The following is a 22581-nucleotide window of genomic DNA, read 5'->3' as shown; positions in this document are numbered from 1 at the left end:
GAGGTCACTTCCAGTTTCTACTATGATGACATTAATAATGAAGGAAATGTATTGTGAGCTGAATTATTTTGGAGAGTCACTGAATAGCTTTTATATCTGGACAATGAGGTTAAGAGAAAGAGAAAATTAAAAGTGTCTTAAGTATATATAGAACTAATACATAATGTTGAAAAGATGACCAATATAAACTTTCATTGTTCAACTATTTTTCAAAGTAGAAAAATGAAGTTGTGTGGAAACAATAGAAGAAAGCATCATATATTCATTTTCCACTGGATTCTTAAGTGAAGCTTGTTGTTACTAAAAATTATAGGGGTAGGAAAATTCTTGTCAAGAGCTTTTTTTTTTCATTAATTTTAGGAAAACAAAGGCTTCAGGATAACATGTGAATCATAATTAAACAATTTCCTCTTTTTTGACTAAAAGCCCTTTAATAAAGCACTTTATTTTCAGCTGATCACATTGAATTCTATAACAAAATATTTATCAGAGTTGTACTATTAAGTATTAGCCAAGGAGATATGTTTCTATTTCTTACTCATAGATCCACTTATAGTCCCTGCTCTATTTTAGTCAGATATAGAAGAAAATGGTGTTCCCATTAAAAATGCTTTTGTGAATCTCATCAAACCTCCCTATGCATAGCAACTGACTTTAATAAAGGTCTTGATTTTTTAAAAGAATCTTAAAGCTTATTTCTTGTTGTTTTCCATTCTAACACTGTTGTTCTTAAATTTCTATTTTAGCCCCTTTTTACCGGAGTGCCTAAACAAAATTCTCTTCTTTTGTACTTTAGCATTTATTTGCTCAAAAGATCTCATATTGAATACCTACTATGTGCCAAACTGGTATTTGGGTTATGTTCCCCTGATTCCTAACAGTGATCATTTTCTAAGGCTCTGTACTAAGTAGGTAGGTTGTAGTCATTGTCATCTCATTGTTTTCTCCTCTTCTTTCTATTTTTCCTTCTTTTATTCCTCCTTTTTCTCCTCCTCCTCTCTCTCTCTCCCAATGTTTTCTCACATTAATAGCAGGGGGCCAAATCACTGAGGTGAAGAAAGTCTCTTCCAGTTCTAAATCTGTAAACCCGTGAATTCCCAAATCTATATACTTGGTTCCACTTTTTCTTCTGCATTTAGTCCTATATTATTAACTGCTTTTTGGATACCTCCATCCTATAGACTCCTCAAGCTCAATATGCTAAAAATGAAATTTATCTCTCTGCCCCTACCCCCAACCATATTTTTTTTGGATTATTATATTTCCAATGCTTTACACATAGTAGGTACCATCAACCTTTTTTTTTTCTTCTCCTTTTCTCAGAGTTTTTCCTAAGAAAGACAAACAGCTTATATCTGTGGGTTTAGTCCTCTTAAGTAGGAGGACATGTATACATGGGAGCACAGTTAGAACTGAGCTCAAGGTGGTTATAGGCAGTAGGACTTATAAAGACAAATATCTCAGTGCAAGTTGGGGAGGAGGAAGGTATAGGTGGTTGGGGGTAGAATTGTAATTGTTTAGTGGTCTTATAAGGTGATTCTTAGCCTTAGGTTGTTTTTCAGAACTGGGAGTTGACATGAATCAGTCTGAGTTGGTAATCTAGAGTAGTAGGAAAAGTTCTGGTTTCAGTATGCCAATATTGCAAGGAATTTTTGATACACCCAAGGAAGATTAAGGAAGGCTCAGTTTTATCTCTTGTTCAGCTGGTTCTATTTTCCAGGTCAATCTGGTCTCTTCTGGATAGTAAAGGAGCTCAAGCAAATCAAGGTGATTGATAAAATTATTAACCACTTTCACAGTGCTTAATAGATTTTGAACAAGTAATCTTTAAACTCTTTTAAAACCTTTCTCTAAACTTCTCTTTCTCTGTAAAAAAAAAATCAAGATTTGAAACTTTGGTATTATTATCAATTCTTTACTTTTCCTCATCTTCTATATCTAATTAGTTAAGTCAAATTAATTTTATCTTAGTAAATCTTCCTGCATCTATTCCTTTCTTTCTACCACCCTAGTTCAGGGTCCCATCTCCTCTTGCCTGAACTAAGGTCATTGCCTTCTAATTTGTTTCCCTGTTTGCAATGTTTCCCTTCTTGTCAAAGTAATTAACCTGAAGCAGTTCTGATCGTTACCACTTTATTCAAAAAACCCAGACTTCTTATTGCTTCTAGAATATAAAATATAAGCTCTCTCCAAGATTCTTTTTTCATTGCTTTTCAGACTTATTTCTTATGGTTTCCCTTCATGCATTCTCCATTTTATCCAAACTGGTCACCTTATTCTTTCCTAAAGTCAACATTCTATTTCAGATTTCAAACTGGTCATAGATTTCAGATTTCTACCTGGTTAGAGCTGTTCAAAAACCAAAATAGTAAACCTGTCACAGAAGTTTAAATGAAAGGTAGATGACTACTTCTCTGGAAGATCATAGAAGGGATTCATGTCTTTGCCTCCATGATATTCTACTAGCTAAGTTACTGAAACGTGCTTATGTTTTTATTTTTCTAATAATGAAAGTGTTTGCTTAAGAAAAAAGTATTTTATTGTGCAATACTTAGGATCATTGATTTAGAACTGAAGGAGATCTCAGAAGCCATCTAAGACCAAGCTTTTAATTTTAGAAGTGAAAAAAATAGTGATCAGGGAACTTAACCTTGTCCAAGATTACATATATAGCAGATGTTAGTGGATTGTAAGCTCCTTGAGGGGAGAGACTTTTTGTCTCTTTCTGTATACCAAGAGCTTAGCACCATGCCTAATATATAGTAGGCTTTTAATAAATGTTTACTTATTAACTATTATCCTCTGATTTCTGAGTCAATATCCTTTCTAATGTACCATGTTATATCTTATAAAATGAAGGTGGGATAACTTTGATTTTGTAAGTATTATTGGTGAAATGTCCTAGTCTTGTAAATGGGTGAAGGGAGAGAAATGTAAGAATAAAATGATATAAGTTCATGCATTTCTGTATTTGTTCATGTATCCGAAACTTTTTTTGGTAATTAAAATTTATCTTAATTTATCTTAACATATAATTTATCTTAATATATAAAGAATTAGAATGGGACCACAAGGTTGGGTAACACAGATTCAGTAGTTTAATCTGGATAGAGAAAATATACCATTTAGACTCTTGAAATTTAGTGGTCTGGGACACAGGGCTTGAGACCCAGGTAGAACATAGGTAGAAGAAATAATTTCACCATCAAAACTAATTCAACTATGAAGATCCAGAAAGACTGTTAAGGAAATGTAATCTTTTTCCACTGGGCCAAACAAAATAGAGACTACTGAGACCAGTTCAGCTTCTAGGGCCAGGGTGAAATTGATGTGGTATAAGGCCTGAAACCCAAAAGAAGGGGACAGTTTTGAGGGCACTGGTAAATAATGATATTCATCACCTGGAGCTGAAAGGGATTTCTACTCCTTGTCCTCAGGTCAGTTGTTATAGCATACATAGTTCTATGAAAAGGCTGTAACAGGGAAGAAACCTGTCTAGGCCTCAGATTTTTGTGCTCCTAATTCGAAACAGAAGTAGATTCCAGAGGATTGAAACTCAATTACATGGCTTGCCAAGGGGAGAGCATGATTTGAAATTACAATCCAAATACCTATTCCTCAAGTTTCTAAAACTTGATGTGTGGATTATGTTACTGGTTACCTCAGATGCCACAATTCCCTTTTATGCCTTCATTTAATATCTGTTACTTAGGAAAAGGAATAACTCATAAGACTATAGTAAAACCTTTTTGTAATGTTTGATTGGTCACTTCATCTCATAGGTTCCTTCTAAAATCTTATTTATTCTTTAATTTATTTTATTAATCCTCTCCTTAAAATTTAAATTTGGTGAACTATTATGGGGAATCTGTAAAGGGTATAAGGAGAAACTCTTGTGGTTTTCAGCCCAAAGGGGTCCTAGATGGTAGTGAACCTGGGAAATCTAGAGGATGAATCCTATAGATTGTTCTACTAGGTCAAATTCTGAGTTGGCTAATTTGAAAACAAAATGGTGTCAGAAGGGAATTGTGGTACCAATAATGCCCAGTAACCACAATTTACATAATGAGTGTGTTTGGAGAGTTTGAGGAAGAAATGCTTGGATTGCAAATCCCAAGTCACACTCTTCCCATCTTTAAGTTCCAAAATAAACAAAAAACTCCCAAAGTTACACTATTGGTTTTTAGCCCAATTTTGTGACTCCAGAGAAAGCCATAGGATATTAAGTCATGAGTCAATCTAGTTAGTTGACCTACTTGTCTAAATGGACATTTTCTGTTTAGAGTATTTAATGTGACTTGACACTACTTATTGCTGAGGTAGCCTGCCTAGAATAGTAGGAGGGTTAAGTAGTAGCTTGTCTCTTTAATAATATGGAGGTTTTTAAGTACTTCAGATGCTTTTGACATTTCTATATAGATAGCTTAGATTTGGAAGTGCACAAAAACAAAATATTGAGAGACATCAGTCTTGGGAGTTTTACCACTGATCCTGGTCTGAGGTACCAGTGAAGATCTTTAATCCAATGGTTTTTGCAAGAACTTTTTCTGATTTTCCTTGAAGCTAGATTCTGGTGTTCCCTTTTCCAAGTTACTTTGTATTACTTTGTATAATTTTCAAGACTTATTTCAAACAATTACCCTTCAGAGAGTCAAGACAACCTCCTTATTATTCCTTATTTTGTGACATTATCCCCCATCTCTCTATATATTTTCTCTATCACTAGGAATGAACTCCCTTCTCACCTTTCCTCTTAAAATTCCTAAATTCATTTAAAATTCAGCTAAATCATCACCTTTTACATGAAACCTTTCTTCATTGCATCCCCACCCTTATCCCAAGATGCTAGTTCCTTTTCCCATCACTTTGTATGTCTTTTGTGCATTTTGTCTATTACTCTTTAATCTCATGTTGGTCTATTATCTATTATGTCTCCTGAAAGTATGTAAGCACTCTGAAGGGAGGTAGGGACTATTTCACTTTTGTCTTTGCATTCCTAGCATCTAGCATGGTGTGTAGGCACATACTAGGAACTTAATAAAGGCATTTTTATTGACAATTGATTTAGTTTCAAATAAAAAAAAAAGACGTTACCTCTCTTGTCCAAGATTTAAAAAAAAAAAAAGCAGAAACAAAGATTAGCAGTTTCAGTTCACGGAGAATGACTCATGTAGTTCCTAAAAACCATATGTGCTCTAAGGTGGAAGACTTCAAGAAGATAAAAGGGTAGGGATAAAACATTCTGCTGGGTGTTAAAATAAAGTGAGATTGGTTTCTCATGAATTTTGTCCATATGGTCTGTGTATTTTGGATTGGACTAACATGATGCTGAAATTCATATTTTGTGGCATTGTCAGGAAATAGTTTATTTTTCATAACTTAGGAGCAAACTTTCTAAATTATTCTTTATAGACTTCATTCTTTAGTATCCTTTCCCAAATCCAAGAGGTAAAGTCTAGGGGAAGTAGCAATGGTACAAAACCCAAAGGGCTGCTGACTAATGGGCTGCAGTGAGGTAGCCTGAAATACAGGACTCTGAGCCTGTAGTGGGGCTTCAATAAAGCCCCTCCAATCCCAAATGCTTTTCTATGTACTGACCCTTCCTGAGAATCACATGAAGCACCATCCTTAGTGCTGGAACAAAGTAGACCACCTTGCCATAAGAAAGACAAATAGGAAAGCTCTAGTAAAGCTGAAAGTACTGCAAGAAGGGCCGTTTCTTCTCCCTACTCCTAATCTTCTTTTTTCCCTCTTGGGAACAGAGATTTAGAGTTGGAAATCATCTAGTTCAACTATGTCTTTTTATAGAACCAGAATCTGAGGCCCAGGAAGGTGAAATTATTGCCAGGATAACACAGGCAGCAAATGACAGAGCCAGGAGCAGACCTGAAATTCTTTCTTCATTACACTACACTACATTTTCTTAGCTAAAATACTGAAGTAATTGTTTAAAATATGTCCCTCCCTAACACTGGAATACTTAAATTTTGACTTGAAGAACACCAACTCTGTGGAGGGTTATGGAGGAAAAAAGTTTCCTCAGATCACATCATGTAAGTGCTTGTGTATTCTACTTAAGTAAGAACAGCCCTGGGAGAAAAGAACCTCCTAACATTATTATACCTTACTTTCCTTCATACATATTGTTTATCATACCTGGTGTATTTGTACTGGCTGGCCCACATTCCTAAAATGTACTCCTTCCTCATCTCTAGATAGAATTCCCAGGCCTGGAATGTGGAAGACCAAAATCCATGTCCTGTCTCAGACATTCACTAACTGTGTGACTTTGGGCTAGTAACTTAAATCTCCAGCTATCTCAAGTTTCTTAATTATAAATGAGATAATATACCTCCCAGGATTGTGTGAAAACCAGATGAGATAATATTTGTAAAATGTTTAGTATAGTGCCTTAAAGTAGGTACTTTAAGAAATTCATCCTTCCTTCCTTCCTTCCTCTCTCCCTTCCTTCTTTCCTCCTTTCTTCTTTCCCCCTTCCTTCTTTTCTTCTGACTCATCTGACAGCCCTTCCTCCCTCCATTCTAGTGCTCTCCTCTTTTTACCCTCATTCTTTTCTCTCTCTCTCTCTCTCTCTCTCTCTCTCTCTCTCTCTCTCTCTCTCTCTCTCTCTCTCTCTCCTCACATCTCTTCCGTGCTAGACTATAAATCTCTGGAGAACAGGAATTGTTTTACTTTTGTTCTTGTATAACTCAAACCTAGCACATTTCCAGGTACATAAGTAGGTGCTTGTTGATTTATTGCTTGTTTGATAGGTTTTTTGAGTGAAGGAATTCTAGTACTAAATTCCTCCTTGATTTATATGGACAATTGTTTTTGTATCTGGGTTGTGGATGGAGAGAGCTTAGGGAGGAAAGGAAAGGGGCAGGAATACAGGAAGCATCCACAAGAGCTAATTAATTTATGCATTACCTTGAGTACAAGGTTCTTGGGAGAGGGGTAGCAAGGACTAGCCTTCCTTCTCTTTAGAAAAGAATTTTGTCATTGTATGTGCTTTATTATCTTCTCTCCCTCTCTACCCTCTCCCAAATTCTCTTGAAAGACAATTTTGTTGAAGATGCTGCCACAGATTGAATGTAGGGGAGAATGGGGAGGGGAATGAGAATCAATGGAAATTAATGGAAAGAAGGATGAGGGAAATGGAAGACAAAAAGACAAGAGGTCAAGGGAAAAGAGACAAGAGCCTTCTGCCTCTTCTAGAAGTGCCACAGGGTGTGGAAAAGTGGGCTCTATGGGGCTAACTGAGCCTCCTCCAGGAGAATGAGGCATCTCCTACTCCAAGTTCAGGAGGTTTCTGGGATTTCAAACAGGTGATATAATTACAAAGGAGGGCATTCTAGAGACAAAAATAAGAGGGTAGAGAGGGATAGACATCTTAATTCTTCAGTGGTCACTAAATAATGGATTCTCACATCTCTCTCACATATATACAAGAACATATTTTGTTCATTTTGCTTTTGGTTCTAATGTAGGAACAGCTATTCTCAGTTCCTCTTCTAGAGTCTAAATAATGAGATGTTGGGTGTTCATCATTTTTTTGATCTGCAAGTACTTTTTGAGACAATATGGTAGAAAATGTGTTTTAATTTTAGCACTAAGTTCAGTGACTATACACTGATGTGTCCACTACTATACTACCAGATAATGATCTGTGAACAACAAAACTGTTTGTTTATATGGACAATTAACTGAATGAAGAGCTTTCAATGTATACTATGCTTAATCTAATAAAAACTGTATTGATAGTTTACAGCTGGGAGGATAGATTCAATAAATCCCCTTCTTTTAAAAACACCTGCATAGAGGACAGCAGCACAGTACAGGGACTTAGCGTTGGGAGATTCAGTGTGGCCTGAAATGTTCAATGATAACTTCTTAGAAAGAGCATGTCATAATGTGTGTAAAAGAGAGAGAAAGCGAGAGAGAGAGAGAGAGAGAGAGAGAGAGAGAGAGAGAGAGAGAGAGAGAGAGAGAGAGAGAGAGAGAGAGAGAGAGAGAGAGAGAGAGAGAGAGAGAGAGAGAGAGAGAGAGAGATTGCTTCAGTATATAGCAAAGGCCTAGATTTAAAATCCTGCCTATGACACAAAATCTGGGTGATGCTGAGTAAGTCACTTGACCCCAAGAGCCCTAGGACTCAATCTGTATTGTAGCTGCAGTTTCCTCAAGAGGATTCCCCTAGCCAATGAAATCACAGATCTAGACTAAAGAAGAAAAATTTTGAAAATGTGTTTACTAAAACATTTTGAGAACAGCAAGTTCCAAGATTGTTTTTATTTTAGTTTTTTTTTATTAGTTTTTTTTTCCTTCACTTTCTTTCTGTGAGAACCTAAAATCAGACCCAGGGCTTAAAAATCTATTTAAGCAAGCCCTTTTTGGTCTTCTAAAGTATTTCTGGGCAGCTAGGTGGTACAGTGGATAAACCACAAAGTATTTCTGAAGATTTAGGCAAACTGAAAAAAGTATATTAAGCATCTTTGGAAGATAGCAGGGATAGAAGAAAGGTTCTATATTTAGGGCTTATCCTTCAAGAAACTTAAGATGTCAAGTTTCTCTTTAATGTATTTATGTCTGAATTTTAGACTAATTATAGTAGTTGGAAAAAACTTATAAGATTTAAAACTGAAAGATTTTAGAGATTAGTCCAACTTCTTCATCATATAGAAAATAAAACTGAGGCTCAGAAAAATTAAATAATTTGTCCCAGATAACACAGGCAATAAATTCAAACCTAGATCTGATTTCCAATCCATGTTTTTTCCCCCCATTTCATCATTAGGATGATTAGCTTATTGTGATTGGATGAACCATTTATAATTTTATAAGAAATTTAAACAAAGCAACTTGTACAGTCTTAAATCCTCCCTTCACAAATCTTTATCAAGTACTTTTAGGAGAAAAAAAAAACACCCATGTCAATCTGTAAAGGTTAAACAAAGACAAATAAGACATTGCCCATTCTCCTAAGGAATTTATATCAATCTTGCCTTTGTTTCTAGCTCATGTAGTTCCTTGTCTGAAATGCTTTCTACTCTCTCCCATTTTCAGTTGCTTTAATTCCCATCCTTTCTGCAAGGTTCCACTCATTTGTCACCTGGCCCATAAAAGCATGCTTTAGTTTCCCCTCTCTTCCATTCCCCTTACTCTCTTGTGGGAAGTGAGCACTACCTTCTCTAAACTTCCTTAGAAATTTGTTTTGCCCTCCTGGCATTGATCATCATTTACCTTGTACTACAGTTCTTCATGTACATGCCATGCTTCCTAAATAGACAGAAAGCTTGAAGGCAATGACTAGTTCTTTATATTATATACATTATTAAGGAAATTTAATGATATATATACTGAATGAATTAGAGATAGGCTACAGGTTAACTTTGCTAACTTGCCCAGTTTCTGTGCATTGATACTGTTGATTATTTTAGTCTATTCCTTATGTTCTCTGATTACAATAAATTTGACTTTCAGTTTCTTCCTAAATATTCAATCTAACAATGAAATTGTTAATATGCTGGAATGAGGTTGTCTATCTTACAGTAAAATCTTAGGAAAGGTACCTCAAATTTTTAGTTTTGTTGTTTAGTTTTATTATGCAGACTAGCCTGATTTTATCCCTCTAAACTATCAAAGGGACAGAAATAAATGACACTGATCCTTTTTGTAACAGGATAAATGTGAACTGTGGAAATCTTTTGAGAAAATAAATATTGGGAAAATACAAGGCTCACTCACTCATCCACAGGTCAAGAAGACAGTTTTCTTGGGTGGCAAGAAAGGCATCATTCATTAATTTATATTAGGGTGAAAGAAGAATGATTTTTTTTTTTGGTTGTTTATTTTTTCAGACCTGCTGACTTTCAATACAGTCTTCCCTGACTTTGAAGCTAGTATGATATCCATTGTGCTTTTTTGCCTCTCACATACAAATAATAAATTTAGTCTTATATGTCTAAAGTGATGAGACTCAATTGACAATTTTATATCTCTAAAGTATAAAAGTTCTAAAAGAAATGAAATTACGTTTCTAAAAACTCAAGAAAAGTAGTTAAAGATATACAACTGTTTTAAGCAGTCTTGAAAAACTTCATTTGACTCTATCATTGGATTTCAGTTAAAAACCATTTTGCTGTTGTTACCCTCTTGTTCTTTCCACATGAATGGAATGTTCTTTCCCATCATGAAATGGGATTAGCTCTGGCTTGACCACAATCTTGCGCATGGTCCTCACTCCAGTGGAGAGATGTACTTCCAGACGGCCTTTGTTCAGGAATATAGCATAATAGGCCTGTGATGGGGGATGGATGGCTGATTAGTTGAGATCACATGGCAGTCCAAAGTAGCACTTAGTCATGGATATATCTGGAGAGGACTATGAAGTTAGTCACTCTAGGATTCTATTTCCAAGAAAAGAGATCCTTATCCTTGATACCCTCATAGACTTCTAGACAAGATAAGGATTTGACTCACACATCTACCTGAGATATAACAATAAGAAGTTCATATATATATAGTATACATATATAGTACCAATAGTGATGTAATAATATTACATTTACAACACAGTGTAATAACAAAGCAATAATATAATAATATATTAATAGTAACACATAATGTAATTAATATATATGTAATAATAGTTAGCAATTCTACTTGCTTTAAAATTCATAAAGCTCTTTACATGTTTTATCTCATTTAATCTTCACAACAGCCCCATGAAGTTGGCACTATTATTATTCCCATTTCACAGACGAGGAAACTGAGGATGATAGAATTTAAGTGACTTTTCAAGTGTCATATAGCTGTTAAGTCTCTAAGGCAGTTCCAATCAGAATCTGTTCCATCATGCAGTCTAGCTACCATGTTGAAGGTAATGACTGTTTCTGAGAGAGAAAAGGTTATAGGATCATAGATCTATAATTGCAAAGGACCTCAGAGTTGTATAGCCCCGTTCTGTTATTTTATAGATAATGGCAGAAAGGCCCATTTAGGTGAAGTGATTTGCTGAAGCTCTAGAATCCAGAGCTGAAATTGGAAGCTTCAAGATATCTTGCCCCAAATCTGATGGTCCTTCTAATATAATCCTGCTGGTACAAGTGCTAGGCCAAAGAACAGCTTCCTGTTCTTAAACCTGACCAGGAAACCAATGTTGTAAAAAAAAGTCTCAGTCCTGATATCTACATGTAGAAATAATATTGTAAAATTGATGGGAGAAAGGCTCCAGCTGGTTTTTAAAGATTTATTCAGGCTCTCAAGCTCATGGCATTTTGAGCAGTTTAAACTGAAGGTATGTTACGCTAGCTCGTTGACTAGATTGTTATCACAAATGTGTAACTTTTTATTCCACAGTCAGAAGGGAGGAAAACAATTTTTCTTCCAAAAAATGTGCCTGCTTTCATCCTTGCCATGGTTACTATAGTAACCAATATGGTTTTGGTATCTGGTTATAGACCCCAGGGAGCTTGGATACAATCGTGTTTCCTAAGGAGTTCTCCTCAGCAGTGAGAAGTTGGAATCATATGTTCACAATAGCCTCAATCATTCCTTTTCTGACTCAGTAGGAAAGAGCTGTGTTGAACATGGAATATTCTAAAGATCTGGGTTTTTGCTCATGGCATATAAAGAAAGGGCCCACAGTGCTAAATATGTAGTAGTCATTTAAGAAATGTTTTTCTGATTGATTTAAAAAAATCCACAAAAATAAAATTCTCCCAAACTCTGCTTATCTCAAGCCACAAATTCTGCCAAGTAACTGAATATGTTCAAGGCCCAAGTTTATCTTTGTGAAATTTTCTGGCAATGTCATTGTTAAATGTGATGGACAAGAACATATATTTTGAAAATTGGCCAATTTGAAAAGCACAGATCCTGTGACTAACAGAAGTTGACTATTATAAACTCACTTTTTCAGCCCTAAGAGCAGTGTTTTTAGATGACTGTGTTCTAGGAGTGAGCTCTATTTTTAAAATGTAAAAATAATTGGATCACTCTAAAGTTAGTACTAATTTTCGAGTGAGCTATCATAGATTATTTATGGGAAATTTTTAATAAAAGGGAAAATATTTTTCTAAGTTGTTGATTTGAACTGGGTTGGTTGGCACTGAGTAATAGATATTTGGAGTTGTCACTCAAATGATATATTAATGATAAGAAAAATTATTATCTTCTTATGGAAACCATTTTAGAAAGTTGTGTTAATCTTTATTACTTCATTGATGCATAATGTTATTATTATTATTAATATTGAAAAGTAGCATGATATAATGGATAAAGTTCTGACTTTTGAGTTAAGATGACCTGGTTTCAGGAAATGCTTCTGACATACTGGTTTTATGAGGTTCAAAGTTTCTCTCTCATGCCCTGTGGACATCCTAAAGAGTATATAGTTTGTTGATATATCTTGGCAGAGGGAGTTTTTTCAATGAAAATTTCCTATACTGATAAAGCCACAGCTTCAGTACCAAATTTTAAAAAATTCTTGTGTACTTATGAAAACTAATTCTCTATGCTTTATTGCTAATCGAGTGGAGGCTGATGACAGAAAATAAATTATAATGGTGAATCAAGGAGGGAACCATCCCCTCATTGCTGATTTAATGTGAGATAATCTAATTGTGAGTAGAAGTGGGATTGCTCAAGGTCAAGCCCAAAGAACAGAAATTTGGGAAATGATGTAGGTGGCTCATTGTATTTGAAGCTTTTAAGAAACTTTACCAAACTTTCTTTAATAAGGAGGCAACAATTTCTTGGCCTTAGATTCCATGTCAAACCTCCTCTCCATCAGTAGAATTAGTTTTGCATTAGGGTCAGAAAGAATAGGGAATAATATTGCAGTTATCCTTTTTATATCACAAGGATTAGGGGCATTCCCCCAGTTGAAAAATCCATGTAAAATTTTTTTGATCCTCCCTTTGTACCAGAAAAGAAATCTGAATTATTATTATCCAACTATGTTGATATTATGCAATATGATATATATATATATATATATATATATATATATATATATATATAGACACACACAATATTGTACATATATTTTCCGAGTTTCTAAACTTTTACTTAGTTATATGCTGGCCTTCATTTGTCATGTACAGCATCTGTAAAACTCCTTCCAAATTTCCATTTAATTTTTTATACTGACACATGATATATTAAAATTGTTATGGGGACAGTCTCTATATGGAAAAGATAACTGTAAAACAAATAGGAAAATTTCTTGCGACTTGACTGAATATTTTTGGTGGGCACCTAAAAGTCATATTTTTTTTTGGTGTAAACAAAACATCCTGTTTCTTGCTTCTTAATTAGCTAAATCAAAAAAATCATAATGGAGACTTTTATGCAAATTAGAAATGAAATCATAGATAAATAGAGATAGACATGAATATTGTCAAAGATTGTTTAGGAGACACAATGGATTTGGAGTCAGGAAGATTTAAGTTCAAAATCCAGCCTCAGATATTTATTAGCTGTAAGATTTTTGAGCAAGTCATTTAATGACTCTGAGCCTCAGTTTCCTCATCTATAAAATAGGGATAATAATACTACCTACCTCCCAGACTTGCTGTGAAAATCAAGTGAGATAATTGTTGTAAAGGTGTAAACCTTAAAGCACATTATAGGTGCTAGCAATTATTGTGATTATCATCAAATCAGCTTGGTTTCAAGTAAGACGTGAAATTGTCATTACTACCAACTAGTAAAAGAAAGTCATAAAACTTTCCTTCTTGAACAGTGTACAAACAAAATACAAACAATAAACTTCAAATGCCTTGCTCATATCTTTCTTAAAGAAAAGATGCTTAGGAGCATGCAAGCACAAACATTATTTGCTTTGTCTTTTCGTACCTGTCCAGTCTGTCTGCGTTTTCTCCTTGGTGAGTTATTAGTTCCACTGCTTCCTAGAAGAATGATCCCAGACTCATTTTTGGTGCTGAAGGAAAGGTTGATTTCTGTGCCAACATCAAGTGACACTGGTGGAAGCTCTACAAATCCAGGCTTGGGAAAACTAACAATGTAAACATTCTGTGTAGAGAAAGATAGAAATAACTTTTAAAAATGACAATATAAAGGAATCCTACTATCCAGTTTCATGCCATTTCCAAATCCACTAAAAAAATCGACAGTTATTTTTAAAGAACTTACTATGTGCTAAGCACTGGGTAAACAGACACATCAATCATTTAATAACCTTTAATTAAGCTCCTATTGTGTTCCAGGGACTATGCTAAGTGATTTAAAGACAAAAATGAAACCATTTCTTCCCTCAAGGAGTTTTACTTTCTCTGGTGAGAGATAACATGTACACATATAGGAACATATGAAATATGAACAACATAGATACACATAGTGTAATTTTAGAGGGGAAAGCATAAACAATTTAATGTTATCAAGAAATATAAGGATCATAGAAAGCAAGTGAACCACCATTACTTGTCAAACAAATGAATACCTGAATAATATTAAAATTATTTTTTCACATTTAACTTTATCCCAATTGGCCAGCTTCAAGCTTATAAAAGATGAATACAGGTTTGTATCCCTTTTTGAGGTTTCAGGGTTTGTTACATCTGACTTGAAAAAAACTGAAAATTAATCATTCTCCTTCATTTCATCAACTGATTATTAATGTTTTACTGATGAACTAAACACATAAATAAAACATAAATATGGATGGCTTGTTTACTATTACTGGCCTGTTACTGCAATCAGGACTGGCAGATATTATTCCCAAATGATATACATTTTGTCACAAGCTGATAAATCAATTGCTGTTGATTTAACAAATTACCAAGGCCAGTTTGACCCTTTTTGGAAATTAAAAAAAAGGAAAGAATTTAACTGTGCCAAGTGATCAGCTGTCAGAGTCTCTAGCTTTTCTGGATATAAAAGCAAGAGCCTTTTAGGAAGCAGACTATCCTTACAACATTTCTGGTCTAGCTAAGGCATTTAAATGACAAATATTAGCAGAAGGCATAATCTCCTGAGCTTTCTATTGCAATTTTCAAATCAAGGAGCTTGGGACAGTTCAGATGAAACTACTATATGGTCAATTGTTCCTTTTTTAGTATTTATCCACATTAAATCTCTGCTTCATCCTCCAGTTGCAAAATAATTCCTGTTTACTGAAAAGTGACTTTACAAAACGATCATTTCAAGCATACAGGCTATTCATTTTGCAGCCAATTTTTCATCCCCGTGTATTTCTTCTGAATGTGAATGAGAGCTGGGCTTTGGAAGATTAAAGTTCTCAGTAAAACTTTCTTCTAGGAGCTCAGTGCCATTCCTTTAAGATTAAATTCCATCTATATTTCCCTTTTTCTTATCCCCAGGCTTCCCAGGATGCATCTAGAATCACTGTGGCAGAACTGGCCCCACTGTATGATTTGGTGTTCCAATTTGCGGCTATAAATCAATTCAGTGGTATGAACAGTAGAAGCCCTGAGGTATCAGTAAGAGTCTGAGGGACAGAATTTTAAGAGCCAGAGGGAGCCTGTATATTATCAACTGTTCTTATGGAAGTTTTTGTTTAATATTGAAATTGGTAGGTGTATCTTGATTTTCCCCCCTTAACTTCTAATTTGGTACATAATAGAATTGTGTCTGTCTAGTGTTCATTTTGTAACTATAGCTCTTTGAAGGCCACTTAAATTTTAGCAGCTTTCAGCACATTTTGTTTGAGAAGAGTATAGACAGCTATACTCTAGCTGGGAAGAAACATACTCTAGAGACAAGGCAGCAGATGTAGAAATGGCAGATATAGAGAGGCAGTGGCAGAATCCCAAGACCCAGAAAGGATTTCTTGAGGTTGATAGTGGTAGAATGGACTAAGATTTCCTAAAGTGAAAAGCCATGTGATCCTAGAGATAATAGCAGCAAGTAAAAGTGATGTGTACAGCTAGAACTTCTTGACACATCTCCCAGAAAGAAAAAGAAAAAAAAAAAAACTCCAAACATTTTTGGTTGAAGGAAGCCAAATAAATTATAATTTCATTTAATGGGGCTAAAAGTCTTTACTTAGGCTTAAAATATTATTTTAAAGTAAATTAATGACTTTGGATTTTCCATGATGTTCTTAGTAAGTGATAAAATGGGTTATTATTTACATTCTTTTAAAGAACAGGAGTCTTTTTTCAGTCTTATATGTATAAACTCCTTCCCTGATAAGAAAGAGTTTGTGTTTTTGAACAGCCATGCACAAGACAGTTAGGTGGGACCATGAGGTGGGAAGGTACTAGTGTCTTTAATTTTCTATATGGTTTCTAGGAAGAGCTGAATAGCTATGATATGGAAAGAATGATACTGGAGAATCCCAGTCTAAAGGTGAAACCCAAAATTGAAAGGGACTTTACAGGTCTTTAGTATAACTCTATTTGTTAAGAGGTATTTCTTTACCTCGATCTCAGATCTGCCTCTCTTCCCCACTATACCTAGTTTTAAGACTAAGCAGAATAAGTTTAATTTCTCTTCCACATTACAGCCAAATAGCTGAAGTAAGTTCAAGAATATAGTGATATGTCTTTGGGCAGGGTTTAGAGTGAGTTCAAATCTGATCTCAGACACTAACTAGCTGGGCACTTCATCCTTTTTTGCCCCAATTTCCTCATTTATAAAATGAGCTAAAGAAGAAAATGGCACACCACTCCTGTATTTCTGACAAGAAAACCCTAAAAAGGGTCACAAAGAATCAGACATGACTAAAAAGTGACTGAACTGAATCCCTATTTTATTCAACTGGTTTGTTTTCCATTCTCTTCATGGTTCTAATTATCTGTCTTTGAGTCTAATAGCATCCATAAAAAGAGGAGCCTAGAATTGAGAAAAATGCTTCACACATGTTCCGACAAAGGCAAAATGATGCTCTGGGTTGCTGTGCCTTTTTGCCTTTTTGACTATCTTGTCATATTTTAATCTGATATGAAATAAGTTTGTCATTTGCTAAAAATCACTTGTTCCTTTTCATACTTTTCTTTAGACATGCTATTACCACCATCCTGTAATTGTCCAGTTGTTCTTTGGAATTCAAATATAGGACTTTTACTTTTTCCTATATAATTTTATTCTTAACAGATTTGGCCCATTGTTATACACAATCAGTATACCTTGGAGGACACAGATTTTTGTCTTCCGATAAAAGGAAGTATAGAATTAGATTGCTCCTTAAAGATCCCAACACTAACAAAAGCCATCCCTCTCAACATTGTGGGTTGCAAAGAAAATGTAGGTTTGGAAGATCCCTACTTTAAGATAACTCTAATTTATATGAAAGACATCTTTTATCTAACCAATAGACAAACTGCTGAACATGCATAATTATTTTGTGAGCTATCATTTCACCAACTTAGTTTGGAAATGAAAATTCATAGAACAAAAAAAGCCACTTCATAGTACATGTATTATTGGCCTACATAGGATGTGGAAGAAGAATCTGTCTGAAGGCATTTACTCTAACAATAGCATGTAATATCTAGATGGTTAAACTACATATGGTATGAGTCTGTTTTTGAGGTAAGCAAAATCCAACAAACCTCAAGGGAACATCCTTTGGTCACTCCAACATAATCAGGACTACTGAGTATATTATATGGTGTTCGTGAAATTTCAATATCTTTGAGGCATCCAGCGTATTTCTTCAAGTTTACTTCAGGCCTTTCAAAACAAAATAAAATAAAAAATAATAGCAATGTCATTTTGTCAGCTAACTGAATAATTTTTATGGCTACAGAGCAAGCTATATGAAGCAAAAAGCACAGCTGCAGACATACATATGCAGACATGTGCACATATGTACATAGCATATATTTTTCAGAATCTATCCAATTTATCAGGCAAATATACATGTGTCCATTCAACCAGAAAAGTTTGAGCAATTTTTTCTTTGTACTGGCATCCTCACACACTGGATGGAACACACAACCACCAATCAGGCATGTTCTGAGCTCCTATTCTGTGTTCAGTTCTTTACTATGAAACAAGTCAGTTGTTTTTTTTCCCCCTAAGCAACATAAAACTTTGAAGCCTGAATAAATGATATTAAAAAACAAAGAAATATTTGATAAGCCACTTCCAATAGACTTGTGATGGAAAGAGCCATCTGCATCAAGAAAGAAGACTAGGGGATTGAATGTGGATCACAACATAGTATTTTCACCTTTTTGCTGTTGTTAGCTTTTTTTTTTAATTTTTGATTTGATTTTTTTGTAGATCATGATAAAAATGGAGATATATTTAGAAGAATTGTACTTGTTTAATCTATATTATATTATTTGCTGTCTAGGGGAGGGAGATGAGAGGGAGAAAAATTTGGAACACAAGGTTTTGCAAGGGTGAATGTTGAAAACTATCTTTGCATGTATTTTGAAAATAAAGAGACATTATTAAAAAAATTTAAAAAGAAATATTGGCCAAAAGATTCAAAGTCTTTTGATTCTGGAACCTTCAATTAAAAATGAGATTTTTTTTTCTTTCATTACTTTTTTTTTCCTAATCAAAGGACAGAATAAAATTAGATTTCTCTTTTAAAGCTCCCAGTTCTAACAAAAGCCAGTACATTTATTCATCCTTGATGGCATTTTTTGAAAAGATTTTCAGGTTAACTCTAAAGTCTTTAGAGTAGATTAAAGCAATAACACAGTCCAAGAAAAAATGACACTTCATACTTTCACTTATTATAAGATTGAAAGAAAGGACTTACTATATTATATATAAAATGTTTCCTTCCTTTTCTTCCCTTTTCCCCCTTATCTTGTCTTTCTTTACCTTACCTTTCTTCAGCTCATTTCTTATTCTTTTAAATATAGCAATTTTGTTCTTTGATTCTGAGGCTACTAAGTCACTGCTCTGTCCCTGAAGTGACACTATGTCTCCATTTTCTACAGAACCAAAATGAGTACTTAATGTGTGTTTATGAGCTGTTTAGGAACATTTTCAAGAACTGTCTGGCCAATATTAACAAATGATACTACAAAAGGTTATGATTAATATAATTCCACTTGTTACCAGCAGCTAACTAGCTTGCTGCTACATATTCAATTTAAGTATTGAGAGAATCAAAAAAGCTGAGAGCTAGAAGGAACTTTTAGACATTGCCTGATTCACTCTACTTTCTCATTTTTCTGATGGGTAAAGTGAGACCTACAAAGGATGTCACTTACAGTGGATGACATAATGGCAGACCTGAAATTAAAGCTCATATCTCCTAAATCCAGTTCAGTGTCATTTCCATTATACACAAGATCACAAAGAGATGTAGATATACTCTGCTCCAGTGGAAAAAATGCCCCAATACGTGAATGATAGGGAGGAGAACAAACCAGGCTATATTGGATGCCAGATTATTGTCCTAGCTTTAGTCTTTCTCTTTGGATATGATTGATTATTTCTGGTAATGTTTTTCTGATCTTAGATCCTATATGTTAACTCACTAAGCTCTCTCTAGGAAGGAAATACTTAATTTTCTGGTTATTATTTCTTTTCTGTTGAGCCCTTAAAATAATTTGTATGGTTTTTGGGACCAAAGGAAGCTTGCACATCTCTTTGATTTTATACATTTACTTATGGAAAGGAGAGATTGACTCATCAAGAATTTAGAGCCCATGTGAACTAATTAACCATCTTTTCATTGATTCTTTTATGGAAATGAAAATAACAGTTGAAAAACATAATCATTCAGCTGGCTCCATAAGGTGGAAATCATATAAAATAAGTCCTTACATAATGATGGGGGAAAGATAAAAGGAAATCCTGTTCCCTCTACATTACTCATAAAGAAAAAGTTCCAATTTTTGCTCTACTCAAGGACATCATTCAAGGACACAATTACAAAGCAACAGGAGTTCATCTCAGAACATTTTCATTAGCATATGTTTCTACTGAAAACCAGTCTTTACATTTCAGCAAGCACAGCACCCTCTAGCAATTTAGCCAGTTGTCACATTACACGATAAAACACCTGGTTCACTCAAATTTCCTGTCTTTCTTTCTATTGTACTTTCAATTTTGGATCCTAATTCCTTTCATTATTTCTCTAGATGAATATATTTCTCATAGAGGATTTGATTCTCTATCTCTTTCCCAGAAATTTGGCAGTCAGTCTCCTGAAATTAAGCCAAAAATGCCAGATTTTCATCTTGACCATAATGACTCAGACTTTCAGGTCCCTTTGGAATTGACCAGCCACCAGAGAAACCTGCACTGTAATTAATTCTTGGCTAACAAACAAAAAACAACGGCTCTGGGAAGTTTGGGGACCTTACCTCAGATCTCTTTGTTGTAAACTATATTATACTGAGAAAACATCTGTTACTGTAGTTTTAACTACAGCCTGTACGCATATTCCTTTTAGCCAACTCCAGAACTAATTCCAAATAAACACAGCAATGCATCAACAGCTGTGCAGAAAACCTTTGGAGGGCTGTGAAGTGCATACATGGGGGTGTGCAAAAAGCAATACTGCAATGCTAAGCGCTAGGAGAGCAGGTTGGGCTGTTTAGCAAAGAGCATGATTTTTGGAAATCAAGGTCATGGGTTTGATCCATGTGTAGTCCAGTTTGCTTTACTCTGGTTCATGGCCTTAGGTTATACCCACAAGCCTGGGTAGTTACCTTCAAAGTGTATGACACTGGTCATAAAATGGACTTGTTGATAAGGGAGAGCGTATGGATTAAAGTCTGTCCATTACCACTCTTAGAAAACCATTGTAAAGCACATGTCCTACAGATGGTAGATTTTTGTAAAAGAAGGAGCATGAACAGGATTTCAAGGAGAAAACATTTGTTTATAAAATGTACCCAAGATAATAGCTGGCGACAGCGTCAATATGCTTTTTGCATTGCTGTTTTCTCTAAAAAGCTGTACTTACTCAACCCATGCACTTGAAGGAGGCATGCATAAATGTAAATTTTACCTGGCTTTCATACTATGACAAGGGGAAAAAAGAGAGAGAACATTTACTCATAAATGCATTCCACTTAAAGGACAAGAAAACAGTTTTATTAATCTCTGAATAGTGAATGGATACTGATCAACAAGGAAAAATAAGCACAAAATCTGCCAGTGAACAGATACATAAATATGCTCCTCCCCCATCACACCCTACAGGTAAATTATAGGAGCTATATTATTGCTTTTCATTCCCGTTTGCTCTGAAAATTTATGCTTAAATAAATTGTTCATTTTATCATTCCATCAGAAACTCTTAACTTATCTTTTGTATCAAGACTCCTTTGTTAAAATAATGAATAATACTAGCAAACATTTATATAGAACTTTAAGTTTTACAAAATGCTTCACATGTCTTATCTCTTTCCATTCTCATAAACCCGTATGAGAAATACTATGATTATCCCTATTTTGCTGATGAGAGAACTAAGCTTGAGACAGGTCACATGATTTACCTAGGATCATATAGCTAGGCAGGATTAAAGACAGGCTTAGAATTCAGGTCTTCCCTGACTTAGTGATCTATCCAGTGAACTAGCATCTATTGGTGTACCCTGGTGAACGTATAGATTCCTTTTCAGAATACTGCTTGTAAATGCATAAAATAAAATATGTAGGGATATTTTTTTAAAGGAAAACAAATACTGAAATATAGTTATAATATTTCTTTAAAAGTTGCCCAACCTAAGGTTAAGAGTCCCTGTTGTGAAAACTAATTGTGGTTAGTGGATCCATCTCTATTTTTAAATATTCCCTGATATCTTGTAAATGTGAACTTTTCAAGAAATCTGAGGTTATTAGTACCTATTCATATACTCTATGCCCTACTATTTGTATCTTATACTATATCCCATCATTGAGATCACAATAATGGACACGTTGTATGTGTATGTAGTTTTTAGCTTTCTGAGAAATCACAACTATATGTCTAAAGATTACTTTGAAATAATGTGACAAGGGATGAATTCATAATTATAAATTGCTACACTATGAAAATAGTGATCTTTAGAATAAAAAATATATATTAGGCATGTGGTTAACAAAGTCAACTAACAGATATATTCTCCCTCATTTTCTTAAGATCTTATCTTTTCTGGAAAGGATCTTTCCTGGAAAGTCACTTTGGGCTTGTGAAAAGCTGAGTGTTATCCCTATGTATATAGGAAGCTGGCTCAGATGAACAGGCCTACTCTGGCTATGTTTTATTCATTCCTGTTAGAATGTAGTTATAGAACTTGTGACATATGATTTTTAACCTATTGAAGAAATGATGGGAATTCTGAAGTGGTACAATAATTATAGTACCTTGATAAATTCACTAAATATTTAAATATATTTGAATTCTAATCACTTTTCTTATGAAACATTTTAAAAATTCATTATAACATTTGCTAGTTAACAGGATCCCAATACAACACACTGTGATCATTATACCTGTCTATATTTAACCATAGTAAAGTAGTAATATTCAAGGTCACTTCTAGTACCAACAGTATAAAATAGTTACAAAATTAGAATAAACAACTTGGAAGTAGGTATGTGTTTGTGTATATGTGCGTACATGTGTGAATCAAGTTTCATGTTGATTTATATGGTGTGAAAATTATCACCATCTCCACAATTCTCAAC

General features: G+C 34.5%; 1 protein-coding gene across 1 annotated transcript in view; it reads right to left on the bottom strand.

Moving 5' to 3' along the window:
• The window catches only part of LAMA2 (laminin subunit alpha 2), a 770763-nt gene that overhangs the window by 28741 nt on the left and 719441 nt on the right, over positions 1-22581 (bottom strand). The window contains exons 53-56 of the mRNA XM_051997719.1: positions 20918-20929; positions 17541-17661; positions 13861-14037; positions 10149-10297 (exon numbers count right to left, since the gene is read on the bottom strand). Coding sequence (XP_051853679.1) covers positions 10149-10297; positions 13861-14037; positions 17541-17661; positions 20918-20929 — 459 coding nt within the window. The remainder of the gene's footprint in view (positions 1-10148; positions 10298-13860; positions 14038-17540; positions 17662-20917; positions 20930-22581) is intronic.

The sequence above is a fragment of the Antechinus flavipes genome, chromosome 4 (genome assembly GCF_016432865.1).
Source record: "Antechinus flavipes isolate AdamAnt ecotype Samford, QLD, Australia chromosome 4, AdamAnt_v2, whole genome shotgun sequence".
Classification (NCBI taxonomy): Eukaryota; Metazoa; Chordata; class Mammalia; order Dasyuromorphia; family Dasyuridae; genus Antechinus; species Antechinus flavipes.
Note: the sequence above shows the minus strand (reverse complement) of the source record. Positions and strands in the feature narration are given on the sequence as shown.